The sequence below is a fragment of the Polyodon spathula genome, chromosome 22 (assembly GCF_017654505.1).
Source record: "Polyodon spathula isolate WHYD16114869_AA chromosome 22, ASM1765450v1, whole genome shotgun sequence".
Lineage (NCBI taxonomy): Eukaryota > Metazoa > Chordata > Actinopteri > Acipenseriformes > Polyodontidae > Polyodon > Polyodon spathula.
In genome coordinates, this window is record NC_054555.1 from 5,582,056 (window position 1) to 5,596,624 (window position 14,569).

The following is a 14,569-nucleotide window of genomic DNA, read 5'->3' on the forward strand; positions in this document are numbered from 1 at the left end:
ATAGACACATTCAGGAGTTACAATATATATGGATGTTATGAGCATCAACAATTTACTCAAAGCCTCCACTAGTGTTTTCCACTACTTTAACAACTTTCACTGTTATTAATACAGCTTAGTCTGGCTGAGAAGAAACCAAGCTTGTCATTTTGCAATCTTTAGTTCAGATTGATCAGAATCTTCAAATACGTATGCTCACAACAACTCAAAGTATAGTAGATGAGCAGCTAATATGAAGTGTAGTAGCTAATCAATCACATTTACCCAGTGGTTCTCAACTGGGGATGGGGACGTTTTTCTTTTTTTCTTTAAAATGTATAAGTGACGTGACATTCTGTAGATGGCGCGGGTTGATTCTATGGTAGTATAACCCCTCCATGGTATATATATATATATATATATATATATATATATATATATATATATATATGTGATGGATGGAGGTGAAGGGTTAAACCCTCTGTCCTTCTTTGTGTAGTGCAGACCGCCCTTGCCTTTCAATCCACAGCTCCTGTAGCCAGTGGTTACAATCTATTGTGATTGTGATTATGACTGCGTTTCAAGTTATTAAATTAAATAACAGAAGGTGGTGCCTGGAGGTCACGCAGACTCACCTGCAATTAGAGGAGTAAACACCACAGGGTTGCTTTTAGAGTATGAGGGAATCTCAGACTCCCTGTTTCTGTCTAAGGCAGTAATTACTCCAATTCCGTAATCCAAGTTAGGGAAACGAAAACCCAATCCTGGAACTCACTGACAGGAGGTTTCTATTAACATGTCCTCCAAAGATTTTGTATAGGCAAGAAACTACGTAGACATTCTTCGTTTATGTGACTGCTTCTGATTTTATCCATCATAATCATAATAGGTTTTTAATTATCTTTTTTTTTTAAAAAAAGCTCTACTAATTTGTCTGATTAAGAAAATATGGTAACAGGTCTAGTCTGGATCCCCTCTGGTTTACTTTACCGATATTGTACAGCCATAACATGTCGGTAAGGACTGAACGTTTGCTCGAGGGCAGAGCTGCCGTCTCACGGTCACTCGCACTTCGATACTTTGTCCCCTGGTACCTTGAAACACAACATTCGTATTAAGCATAAATCGGTTCAAGCATACAACCCACCTCTATACTGTTAAAAAAGATAAGTACATTACCATAAGATCACAAATCGTATGGGAAAGGGCAATCCCTTTTTTGTTCATGAAGAAGCTTGGCTACCTAAACACTGAACCGGATTGTAGAATAACAGTTGAGTCAGCACATTTTCATCTCTCTTAGCTGATGTGAGAGGATAAGTGGTGCGGTGGATTTAACATCAACACGACTTCACAAAACAGATACAAAGACGTCTCCCTCTGGTGGCAGTTACATGTAATTTCCATTATTCATTTGGGAATTTATACCAGTAGAATATTGACTGAAGCCATTTTGTCCTGGCTTTCACCTCAAGATAGTGCATATAGAGACGTACCAGGTTTCAGTTCTGCTGTATCCTGAGCGTATAGAATTAACCACAAGCAACTAATTCTCTAAAGCGATACAAAATATTAAGCTAAATAACAGTAATATTGAGGATTAGTGCTTTATTTATGTATGTATTTATTTTGCTGTCTTGACGTGCTACTTATATCACACAAACAAGTGATAGTGGTCTCTTCTAGGTCAGCTAGTTGTTTATGTAAGAATTTAGAGAGGATGATTAATAGAGGTTAAGGGTAAGAGGAGAGTTTGAATTCCTCATAGTAGTTTTGGAACGGTTGCCAAGCTATATAAAATGTATCAACTGAACCTCTAATTGTGCATTTTATTTTTTCTAGTTGAAGATGTTGCATAACATCTCTGATTCACTGAGCAAAGGGCTGTGTTTAAAAAATGTGAGACAGCAAAATAAAAATAGATGCCCAAAATGAAGCCAGCTTGGGACATAAAAGCACATTTTCAAAATCTCTTTTTTAATTGCGGTTTTCAACATATTCTTTATTACTGTTTTTCATTTAATCTAATTGTTGGCAGTTTTTTTTTTATGTGACACGCCATGGGCTCCTATACACACTTATTTTATTGTGATTTTCTTTGTATTGTACAGTGTACTACTTTCTATGAAAGGCGCTAAATACATACGATTAGATTGGATTTGACTGTAAAAACGGAAACCAAACTATTAAAAATTAAAAACAATAATTAAAAACACAAAAAAGTGTTTATTTACTTGCAGTAAGACTTTGTATTCAATACACTATTGACCAGAATCAGACCCCAATTAGCACTAACCTTGGATTGCTTTGTTACTTTAGCTAAGGAAGTCCAAGACTAGTGCTAACACAAGTCTGTGAAACCAGCTGCTTGTCACTTTATTAAATGCTCCAGTTCTGTATAGAGCTGAATAGTGTAGCCAGTTATCTTATAGCATCTGTCAATCTGTATTTGTAGAATAAATTACTGTATTCTGTTTAATATAAGGTGTAATGGTGCATTATTACAGACATTGTACAATGTAAGACAAGGCAGTGAATGTGAAATAATACCAAAACAAAAATGATCCCAGTTGAAATGTACCTTTATTTCTTCCAGTTAATCTACACAACACCTCCAATAACAACAAAACACTGTCAAGACATTCCGTTACCAAATTAAACCCTCTATTTAAGTCTCTACATCACACATTTATCGTAAACCGTATTTAAATAGAACCATTTATTTTTCTAGATTTGTATCTATTATTGCACACCCTGGCAAATTAAAAAAAAAAAAAAATCTCCTGAAATATGTTGCAGCTGTTGTCACACCAATTATTTTGATCTTGATAACTGTTCTATTACAGTGAAACTGGCATCATTTAGGGCTGTTGAAAGCAAAAGGTCAAATGCTTCGGTCTAAGAAACTTGTCATTGATTTTGACGTGAAACAATCTGTTTGACTCTTGAAGAGTGGACTGGCACATGTCATTTCTTTTCCCCTTCTTTTAGGCAGTGAAATTAGAGATGCAACACGAGAAGGCAGGCCAAGTCTTACCATTTTAGAAACCATTTTGGCTAAATCATAAACTTTTCAGCACCTTATTAATAATAATAATAATAATAATAATAATAATAATAATAATAATTTAAAAAAAAGACTGGTACTCAGTGCCATCGGTAGTTTGTGTGTGCATTGCATGCATTGTTGCTTGTGCTTAATAATTTTGTTATAATCAGTATACCACTGGCACGAAGGTACATATGATAACTGACAAAAATGGCAAATGGTGTTTGTGCTGCAGTTGATAACTATAGTACCACAATACATCAGCACAGTACCAGAATGCTCATTTACCATTTACCAAAAAAGGTACAGAAGTTATTAAAATCTCTAACTAGCCACTGTTCATTTTTAAATCTGGTTTCTATTTTTGGGTAGCTGCCCCAAAGAGTCAATACTTATCCAAATAGTTCAGGATATGGAACCAAATCAAATATGTTTCAAATGATCTGGTTTCAAAATGTGCTCCTTATTGCACAGAATCACAACTGAACTTTTTTTTTTTTGCCTGTGTAAACAAGGATTAGATTTATACTACAGTGTGGCTAAAAAATGACAAAAAAAAGTAATCACGCTTTAAAAACCTAGCTTTAGACCTTAATCTTTTAGATATTAACAGCCCCCGAACTGTTTAAAATTCAGTCAGAGCACAGTCACACCACATTTACTGTACAGCTATTTAATATTACTATCTCTTGACACTTTTTTTTTTTGTTCTACCTGTCGATATATTATACAGTCACCACACGCTTTTTTATTGTTTTAACACGGTTAAATATAGGCAATATCATTGCAGTGAAACCAAAGGAATGTACACATAAAACAATCATTTGAGGAGGAATGTAGGTCATTGCTTTGCATTGTATCAGTTGATGCTATGATAGTCAGTGCAATTGCCAGTTAAGAATAAAGTAACTTGCCATCTACACGTATGACTCTCTTCCTTTAATAATTGTCAGCATTTCTGACCACAGACGTTATAAATTGTTGTCCATCACTAAGATTAAACACAAATTTTGTCACCCCCCAAAACGCAGTACAATTATGAGGTAATTTAATCATTTATTCAATTTTTTAATCTTTTACTAAAGGGCTGTGTTTAGATTTGGATTCATTGGCAATTAGTTTATTTAACAAATCTGTACTTCTAAAACAAATTCACAAAGAAAGATTCTGAAATAAAGCATTTTGTAATAAAATCCTTTTTTTTTTTTTTTTTGGCAGCAATAGGTTAGTTAAATATAAAACTAAAGGACCTTTCAGTTTCATGGTTTCTTTTTGGCAAGTAAGATATTAGTAAACAATGAATGATAATACAGTGGGTCTAACTTCAGTTCTTTGTCATTGCTAAACAATTTAAACCTTCATGGGTCTGACATGCATCAAATGTTTTAAAACAGTGAAGGCATTAAAAAACACTGGGTAAAACCTTTAAGGAAAACTAATGATAATCAAACTTTGGCACACAAACTGAAAATTCCTAACAACCTGCATTCTTTGCATGTAGTTTGTGGAGACTGAAATGGCTTTGTGTTTACAGTCCTTTGTTGAAGTAGACACGTTCCACACCAGGGTTTGTCTCTCGGATCTTCTCCTGTAGTTCAGGCTCCAAGCGGGTCACTGATATGGAGCTGCGTAAATCCAAAGAATACAATTTAGCACTTTATCATCAATTAGAACTTTTTGATGATAAAAAAATAATGATAAATTATTTATTTCAACCTGGATTAAAGACCACTTATAAGGGATCCGACAAAACGGTAGCAAAAGTTATTGGAAATCATTTACTGTAGCACAGTTAAGGTATAGTGCCTAAAATAATAAATACACAATTATATTGTTAATATTTATAATCTGTAGAGTCACTGTAATATCGTTGTAGTTTATTTACAACAGCCACATGCAAATAAGTAAGTGATTCTGCGTGCTTTGTGTTCATTTTTCTGGCATGTAAGTCATCTTCAATGTGGTCTCCAAAGTACACTCAACAATTTACCTTATTAGAAATGTGCAATTTTCTTTTACATACATGTTAATTCATGGTTTCATTTCACAAAAGGACAAAATTCACATACCTCTTTTGTGGAAACAACGCACAGCACAGGGGAGTTGCGAACACCAAACTAAAAAAAATATAATACATGTGACAAAATTACACCAACTCTGATGAAAATCCTACTCTTAAGAACATAGAATAAAATAAATAAAGGAAGAAAAGATAGCCAAGTTGGGCAAAATTTTGCATTCTTGACATAAACACAAGGCAAGGGTCCTTGTTGTTGAATCTATTCATATACAGTATTTGTTAATGGTGCAGGATGGATGTTTTAAACAAAACATCTTGTTTTAGAGGTTGTCCCACGGGTTACAGGCAGTATATAATTCACATTCTAACCAAGTTAAACCAAACCATGCATACAGTCTACTTCAATCTAATACAGTACAAGACATAAGGAACAGTTACTCACCAGAACCCAACCAATCCCACCTGGATAGGGGCATTCATCCACGGAAATCTCTGTGAGCATTAAGAGAAACAATGACACATTCTTAATCTAGTGAAGGGGTGTAAAGGTGTTAGACCCCAGGCCGTCACTCGTTTCTTGAATACATCATTAAAACATAAAAGTTTCACATTTTAACTTCCCTTTTTAACTGAAAGCCCATTCTGCACTACAAATGTATTATATATAGGGTGATCTTTATAAAAAAAAAAAAAAACTCCAATTAATGTACCTTTAAAAAGGCTCTCTTTTCCAAAGTGTTCATAATGAAAGGTGGGATAGCTAGAAGGAAGGGGAAATACATTATGAAAGGGTTATTCAAGTTTGTTGACGCATACTGTTTATACAGTACTATAAAATAACCTACAAAAGAATCAAGATGGCAGGATTACACAAACATGAAATTACAGTCTATTTTAAAGTAACTGCAGCGAACAAAAATAGGCTTATACGTTTTCTCTGACATGAACATCCATTAATTAATTTGGAACGTTCATTAACCTAGTGCAGTACCAGATGTCTGTTTAGAAAATAGAGAATACATGTTTGCTATAATGTGTTAATTTAAAACTGCCCATGTAGCTAATGTACATTATGTGCAACATGGGTAAGATTTATGGAATTATTTTGTGAGCTATAAAACCACAATCCTAAAATACAGTGCCGTGTTTCTATCACAGAAATTGTTGTCACAGTATTTTTTATTTTTTTTTACTATATTTAGTGATCATAATAACGTTGTCAATTAATAACCACTGGGAGAAACAGCATCAGGTTTATTGTAGAGTTCAAGCATGTCTTTATTAAGACCACTAAAACGCTTGCAATACACATGTGCCTTCTGTACGGTAGGTTTCAGACAATTATTAAATCTTATTAACTTCAGGTACACATCAAGACACAATACTGACCCATGCCAGGAGCAGCCATGAGGATCCTGGAGATGACCACCTGTGTTATGGCTTGCTGGGCCGCTTTTGTTGATTCTCCTAACCGGTTATCGTTTTCATCCGTGACTGGAATACCGTATTTCAACTCCCTGACATATCAAAGGAAGAGATTTAGTCAAGTGTCCACAACAAGCCCATGCAAATACAGAGATGAATATATATATTATATATATATATATATATATATATATATATATATATATATATATATATATATATATATATATATATATATTGGGACACTACTAGCAAAGGCACTTCAAGTCACAGGGTTCCCTTGTTAATCCCATTTATAAAGTGGTTTTAACGAGATACGGTCATGACACCTGCTGTCTCCACAGAGCCATTTGACCAGCCCTTGCATTGCTAATACTGTATAAGGGAGAACACCAACAGCACAGTTTCTTAAATGTAACTATCCTTATTAAAACACTACAAAATGAAATAACAAAAATGTATACCTAATTTGGTGTTAACCAACAACAGGCTAAGGAAAATACAGAGTTTTCAAAATTAAATTTTGAATTAAAAACAGACAAAGCATAATGCTTGAATATGTAACAATAGATCAGTTTATTTTTACTATATTGTTTTAAAAGTGATTATATCATGTTTGCTCGTTTAACAAAATATGTTTAATACTGTTACACACCTTACCTTAATACTGTTACACACCGTTTACCTTTGCTGATTAGTGTGAATATTGATACAGTTAGCATCAGCTACAGCGGTCAATCGTCGGAACAGGTCGCCGCAATCCCTTGAACTGCGGGTTATTGCAACTTTGAGCAGTTACCGTTCACATAGAAACTTCTTGAAATCACTACAAAGCATTTTTCGCTAAACAGAACGATTTTTTTTTTGTAACCCACGTTATTATATATATATATATATAATATATATATATATATTCATATATATATATATATATATATAATATGTAATATATATAAAATATCTGCCTGAATATCATCATCATCCTCACACAATGATCAGTATTCTTGAACAGTAGTTCGATGAGTATGTGTAATGCAACACTTTATAAAATTAACGTCAGACCAATATTTTGGGCAGGATTAAAATATGATGATAAAATGTATTAGCACAGCTCTAAAGATATTAGTCTGTTATTGTTAACATTACTGTGCTATACATTGTCACATGTTTACTTTGCTACACCAGTGTAAATAAAAGTGATTATTTGAGATCTTTAACTACTGTAGGGTCGGTACCAGGTAAATAAATAAAACCATAATAGCCCTCGATTTAAAACAAACAAACAAACAAAACCTAAAGTAGTTACATGGATCAATACCTTTGTTAGTGCATTAAGTCCTAAAGCAGTAGCAACGGCACCAGTGGTGGCAGACACATAGGCTGTACCAAGCTGACTGCAATTAAAAGATTAAAATGAAATTGATACGTGCACACACAACTCCATGGTGGTAAGTTAATAGTAAACAGAATGTGAGACAGAAATGGTGAATTGCATGACTACAAGTCAACCTACCTTACAGTAAGGGGTGCATCTCCACTCCTGTTGGTGTAATTTACTATTGCGTTGAAAGACTGGTTAATCCACTGCCAAAAAATAACAGCTGGGGTTGTCCTAAAGGACATAATATATATATAAGACAGACATACATTTTTTTCTGTGACAACTCAAGACCAAACCATAATGTTACTTACAACTGGTGGATAATGTATTCAGAGCTAGTCCTAGAAATCATACACTACATACAAAATTGTCCCATAATTATGCTTGGATATAGGCAAGTTGCAGTTATATGCAATCTAAGTAGTAATTGCATTCACACAGAAAAATCACATATCCAAACTTAATTTCATGTGGCTATTCACATGATTTTACGGTCCGTAACTGGAGAGTCATGTTTGAGAAGCCAGTTCTGGGGAAAGGATTGTGTTTCATGGAAGGGACTGCATTACCTTGGCCATGTCCCATGTTTAATACTCACTTATAGAAGGTCATCATACACCCTGTGATGGTCATGTTCATTGGCACCTGGGCAGACATTCTGCCAATCAGAATCATCTTTTCCCCGGTATCCGGGTGGAAGGCAGAGTCGTAGATGTACTTCGCCCTCCAGAGCTCATCTTCTGTCAGGCCTGGTGACACAGAACCTTGCCTCAAGAAAATAAAACAAATCCACTTCTTAGTCGCGCAGGGAACAGTTCTGTGATACCACATCAGCCACCTTTACTGCTAACAGCTGCTCCAATAATCTGGAGTTTTTAAAATAAACAGAGCCCACAACTTGCTTTGATTAAGAATGCAGCTCTTATGAAGCCAAGTCTAATGAAGAGTGAACAATGAACAGTGAAAGATCTAAATCCTTACAGTGTTTTCTGCCAGTGGTGACTTAACAAAAAAATACAGAGGAAAATGAAGGGTGGCAATATTGCAGGTTTATAGATTTGGGCAGATTTAAGTTAATAAACTGCTTAAAAGCTAAACATCCATTTCTTGTTTGCCCATGCAGTGTCTGATGCAGTACACAAATGGACTTCGTACCTGTAATCGTGTATTATTTTTTTCGCATTGTCCAGCTGTTCGTTGGTTAACAGAATGTTCCTGGGGTCTGTTACAGTAAAAAAGTGCTTCGCTCTTCCAGACATCGTCTCCTGGTCCCAGCGCGGCTCCTTGACATTAATATTTTTAGGTAGTTCGGCAGGCATGTTGATCTCTAAAGGAAAAAATAAATAAATGAAATATTTAGTTAGAAAATGATTGAAATATTATCCTTAGGAAACACTTTTGAGGGTGATCATTACACATTAAGAGCTGGAAAAATATGACAAACAGTATAAATTATTGCTATTGACTTCTAAAACTGAAGTGTAACGAGAGTTCATGCTATTATCTAAATAACTTAAATAGTTAAGCAGCTACTCAAGCTTAGAAAGTACCAGATCACTTGTACAGTAAGGACAGGCTTATCCATAAACTGTAGTTTACTATTTTCAATTGTGTAGCTTTACAATACTGTTTATGCTACATTCAAAAGCTGATCTTTTAAATGCAAGGTCCTAATATTTAAATAAAGTCCTAATATTTATTTCGTATCTATTCAATATCCTTTTAGATGTGTTTAGTATAATTCTTTGCATTTTTTCTGCTTAGATGACTATTTATATCTGCCACGCTTATTAACTACTCCAGCAAAAAAGATTGTGTAGAAGTAAGGCGTCCATTCACTATGCTTTAACTACAGTATAGGGTTCAGTACAAAGCCCAATGCTAATATGCTTATTTTCTGTCCTTATCTCCTCCAAAACACAGGTAGACAAGTGCAGTACCCTAGGCATACAGATGATAACTGAAAAATATTGAAAAATGTACCTGAATTAGTGGAAGTGTAAAGCCCCGGGGAGGTTTTTACAGATCAGCTGAAGAGGTTGAAATGCCAAGCTTACAGTGATGAACAAAAAAGGGTCCTTTTAGTATTAACACATGCTGTTTAAAAGCACTTAGACAGGAAGCATTGCAAGCTGGGACTGGAGGGTGTCCTTGACCTTCATACATAAACAGTTGCATGGCAATCTCTTTAGACTGTATTTCACAGTACTGTCTTTTAATCACACCATCCCAGGGTGGAAAACACTCCTATTGTGTGTGTGTGTCCCTTGCTTTGGAAATCAGTTATTTATAACCAGGTAAAACTGTGAAGTATCTGCTTGCAGACCAGTTGACCTACTTTAAACAGTAAGCTTTTCATTAATACAATTATTTTTGGTTCCTTTATTTTTTTACTAACTGATATGTTGTTTCTAAACTAAACAAGTAAGTAGACTAAATAAAATGCATATTGGACAGCTTACTTTGTATTGGAAAGTTTTGATGTTGCTGATTAAGCTTAACTCGGAATATGTATAAGATTATAAACACATTTTTAATTGTTTTTCAAGGTATTATCACAGGATGGTTATTATCAGTGATGGTGCGCAAATATACAAAACTATTAATGTGCTTTGCAAATATTTTCCATGTTTTTACATGCTGCTATTTTAGTTATTTTACTGAACACAAAATTATAGCAGCTCATTACCCGAACAAACAAATAGAGCCACTTTGACAGAACAATGCAAGGGATAATTACAGCAAAGCAATTATTTGGGTTTTGAAAACAGATGTGAATCTGCAGCAGAGAGTCTTCACTGTACAGCAGCGCTTTCAATCTGCAGCAGGAATCAGTGATTTCCTGTTCGGGGTCTATTTATAGAGGTGAATGGTCTGGTTCCAGGTCTTCCAGCTCCTGGCTTCTTATTATGCTGCCTGTTTCACTGGCTCATTGAATCAATCCATCAATCCCTTTTTAAATGAGCAGTCGCTGTCAGTGTCGTTATCTGACATACTGAATTCATATCTGTCCTCGGGAGATTGTGGATTTTGTGCTATCGAAATGAACCTCTCAGACTCTCCTCAAATGACTCAATAAGGCAGGCATTCAAAGGCAGCAAAAGAAGCTCTATGCCTTAATCTCTACAGCCTTGCTGTTCACTTAATTTGAAGTTAAATATTGGTTCACATTTTTCCTTGGTGCAACATGCCTACATCTCAAAAAGCCTTTGGGTCAGCAAAACAGAACTTAGTGAAATGCCAACTGCTTACGTCTGTCACTGCAGGTAATACAACACAGAACAACTGGACATGTATGCCATTCGTTTAAACCATTAAAACAGTGTAGGCTCTAAACTTACAACCCCTTCTAAAATATCCACCACCAACAAATTGCAGTACAATGCACAATATTGAACACTGCAGCTTTTCAATGCAGTCCAACATATTATGACATTTACAGTTCTTGTACCCACAATAAGGACAACAACTGGTTCCTGATATTGGCTAACAATGCTAAAAGCTACATTTTCTTCCTCACCCATACTTTACAGAATATGATTGCCTTACTTCCTTTAAAATATTCCTACCAGTGCTGGCTCAGCTATCTGTTGGTGTTATCATTGGAACAGAGGCAGAGCCAGGGGTGTTTCAGTTCCAATACATCACAAGGCATACATAATCTGTGCTACTTTTTGCTTTTGCTTTCAATGCATCTGCCTGAAGGGAGTTGCAAACTGAAAGCACTGTCTGGATCAATACAAGAGGCAACCCTGCATGCAAGATTAACTCCTTGTAATATAAATACTGATTCTGCAGCTGCCCATCCTTGACTGATTTAATGGGTTTACTGGTAAGACAGGGTTCTCCCTAATACTGCACATTCTGTCTCCCCACACCAACAGCGCCTAATGGAGGTCACTAACAGTGTGCTTATTCACTATAGCCACAAACGGTATGGCAACACTGGGAAACAGCAAGTGAAGCATTCTGCTTTCCTGACATTCAGTACATGGTGAGCAATGTGGGCTTCACTGCATGTAGGAATACTTCAATCACAGTAATAATTACTTGTGATAAAAAAAAAAATTAATATTTGGAGTAAACCACATGCTGTAACACATGTTCATCCATGTTTTGTCTGATTGAAGTGTTACAGTAGAATTTACTGGCACAATAGCAAATGTTGAATGCTATCTGAAGTTCAAATGTCAGTTAGCATCGAGTAACAAAGTCTAAAAAGCTTATCTAGTGTTTATTAAAAGTTAATGTATAATGCCTATTAGACTTGAAATACAGTACAACCTTACATTTGAGAAGCAAGGCTTGATGAGTGAACGGTGAGCGGTAGTAGTGAACGCCTTCTACTTTCCGTGAGTTTTAATCCCAAAAGTAATTCGATTTAAATTGCTGTTATAAACAATGCCTGCCCATTATAAAAACACATATTCCAACCCAATTCTAACTGTAATTGCAGAAAGCTATTGTTCATTGCAAGCTGCTGTTGTCGCCCTTCACAGAATCTTTCCTGCAGCCATCTTTCCTAGTGTAATTTACCCAGATATGTCATCATACCGCATGCAATGCCCTTGCATCGTTTATCACAGCTGCATATAATAAACAGCCTATATTTCAGGAAACTAATTTCATTAATGTAAATTAAATCCACACATTCAGTTATTTTACTCCGTGCATTGCGTAATCTTTGCCGATCTGAAACTGCACTGCATCAGCAATGATATTCAATGTGGTCATAGAGTATGAACCTAATTTCACATTCATAGAAACCCAGGCTCTGCCTACCTCTTCCTGTCAGGACTTGTCTACAAAAAGCACAGAATATGGCACGCATTAATCCGCGTATTATTTCCAAAATGTAATTATTATTCACTGTATTTATGTGATTTATACATCATACCCTAATGAAAGTGTAAAGGTCAGACACATCATACTGTGTAGCTACTCGGCAAGACCGGTTAAATAATTAATGAATAATGGACCTTGACCATACCGGACTGTTTTATTCTGGTCTCTTGTCAGTTACAACACAACGACAAGCTGGTTGCTGCATTGCTGTTCATTAACCTTCAATATCTACATAATGTCTGCACTAAATCTATTGTCTATGGGTAACAGTTACAGTTAAGCAAAATGGAAATAAACCCATTACGGATTTGGATTCAAAATAGAATATACAACCATGCCCAATACAACTGATCAACAATTAACGACTGCAGTCACACTACTGTACTTTAAATTCCTTTTATAAAATGTGGAAAAGGCTGTCAATCAAGTAGAGCATGGCTCGAGGCGTTTCACTACTTTTTTTTTTTTTTTTTAAACTGCAATTTAAAAAAAAAAAAAAAAAACATTAAAAAATAAAACCTTCATTCATTAAATCGGGCACACCTCGTGATTTAAAAATATGTCAGCACAGTACTAATACAATAATACATATATAGTAGAGGGAAGATATGTTAAATAATGGCTACAATTATTCTCTCAAACAGTAACACAAAGTATATTTTGCATTTAAAAAAATGTAATACAGCAAGCATCAGTCCAGCTGTTTCGCTTGCCGTATTGCCACCTATCCACTGCCAGTCTGACACACACTGCTTGCACAGCACCTCCTGCATTACGCTCATAAACACACAACCTATGTAATTATTACCTAAATGTCAATACGGGCGGGAAGGTACATTGTTTTGTTATAAAATACTCACTGTGTGCAGCTTTCCAGTCGTTCTGCTTTCTAAATTTTAACAGTCCGCCACTGGTGCTGGTGAGTGGAGCAGCGCTACAGATTTTCAACCGGAAGAGATTACGCGCTAGAGGGAGGGCGGAAGGCAGAGAGTGCGTCCGTAGCTCATCACACAGTAAACTGTACCGTGATATTGTACTTTCATTACAATCAGTAACCAAGGCATGTCTCTATAGGTATCGGTATAGTGGTAGAGTATAGTGGTAGAAGCCATTTCATATGGGATAGGGACAGGCAAACATGGACTGAAACACACAGCATTTAACGCTGTTTTTGCAATGATAATGCATTATTTTTGCAGTTTCTGAGTTATTCGTCGTTTGTGGATTGATTATTACCATGCGACAGACATTAAAATGAGAAACAATCATTTGGTGCTTGTCTACATTTATTTATTTAGTTTTGTAGCATTGCACTTGAAACTTGGTAACATTGTTTTTATTGGGAAAACAACATACAGTGGTGCAGGTTCTATGCAGTCCTTCCTGAATGAAAACAGTAGGTCTTCGTGCTGAAGTAGGGCAGCTGACAAAAGAAAAGCACCTGTGTTATCCTTGAAGGGCATTTTCAAATCTCATGCTGCTTTTCCTATACCATCAATGCCAGGTTGCCTTGCCAGGTTTGAAGTGAGCTACAGAAGAGCTGCAGGAAAGCATACAAGCGAGGCATTTTAGCATTAAGGGCATGCTGTCATGGGTGATCTTCCAGACAATTGTAACTAATGGTTTCAAATATAAGATTTTTACTTCCCTACATAATTAAATGTTTCAGGTTTTGTAGCTCGGTCAATTAAGCAGAAGGGTTCAAATGGTTTTCCCAGATGAACCCCTAGGGACTGTACCATTAGTCCATCACAACTCAACCGGCACTGACTGCTCTGAGGACAGACAGAGGCCCAATACTGAATAGTACTGAGGGCTGGTTTATTATTAAAGGGTTACTCAAGAGCATTATGACAGGTTTTGTGGACGG

At 35.7% G+C, this 14,569-nt stretch overlaps 1 protein-coding gene across 1 annotated transcript; it reads right to left on the reverse strand.

The window, feature by feature from the left end:
* Window positions 1-2,543: 2,543 nt before the first annotated feature.
* On the reverse strand, window positions 2,544-13,675 carry LOC121297538 (sideroflexin-1-like). Its single transcript, XM_041223892.1, has 11 exons — window positions 13,560-13,675; window positions 9,010-9,181; window positions 8,453-8,623; window positions 7,987-8,085; window positions 7,749-7,867; window positions 7,159-7,207; window positions 6,438-6,565; window positions 5,759-5,808; window positions 5,491-5,540; window positions 5,098-5,145; window positions 2,544-4,653 (listed from the first exon to the last, which is right to left on the reverse strand). The coding sequence occupies exons 2-11, from the start codon at window positions 9,171-9,173 to the stop codon at window positions 4,557-4,559; spliced, it is 975 nt and encodes a 324-aa protein (XP_041079826.1). The 5' UTR covers window positions 9,174-9,181; window positions 13,560-13,675; the 3' UTR covers window positions 2,544-4,556.
* Between the last annotated feature and the right edge of the window lie 894 nt (window positions 13,676-14,569).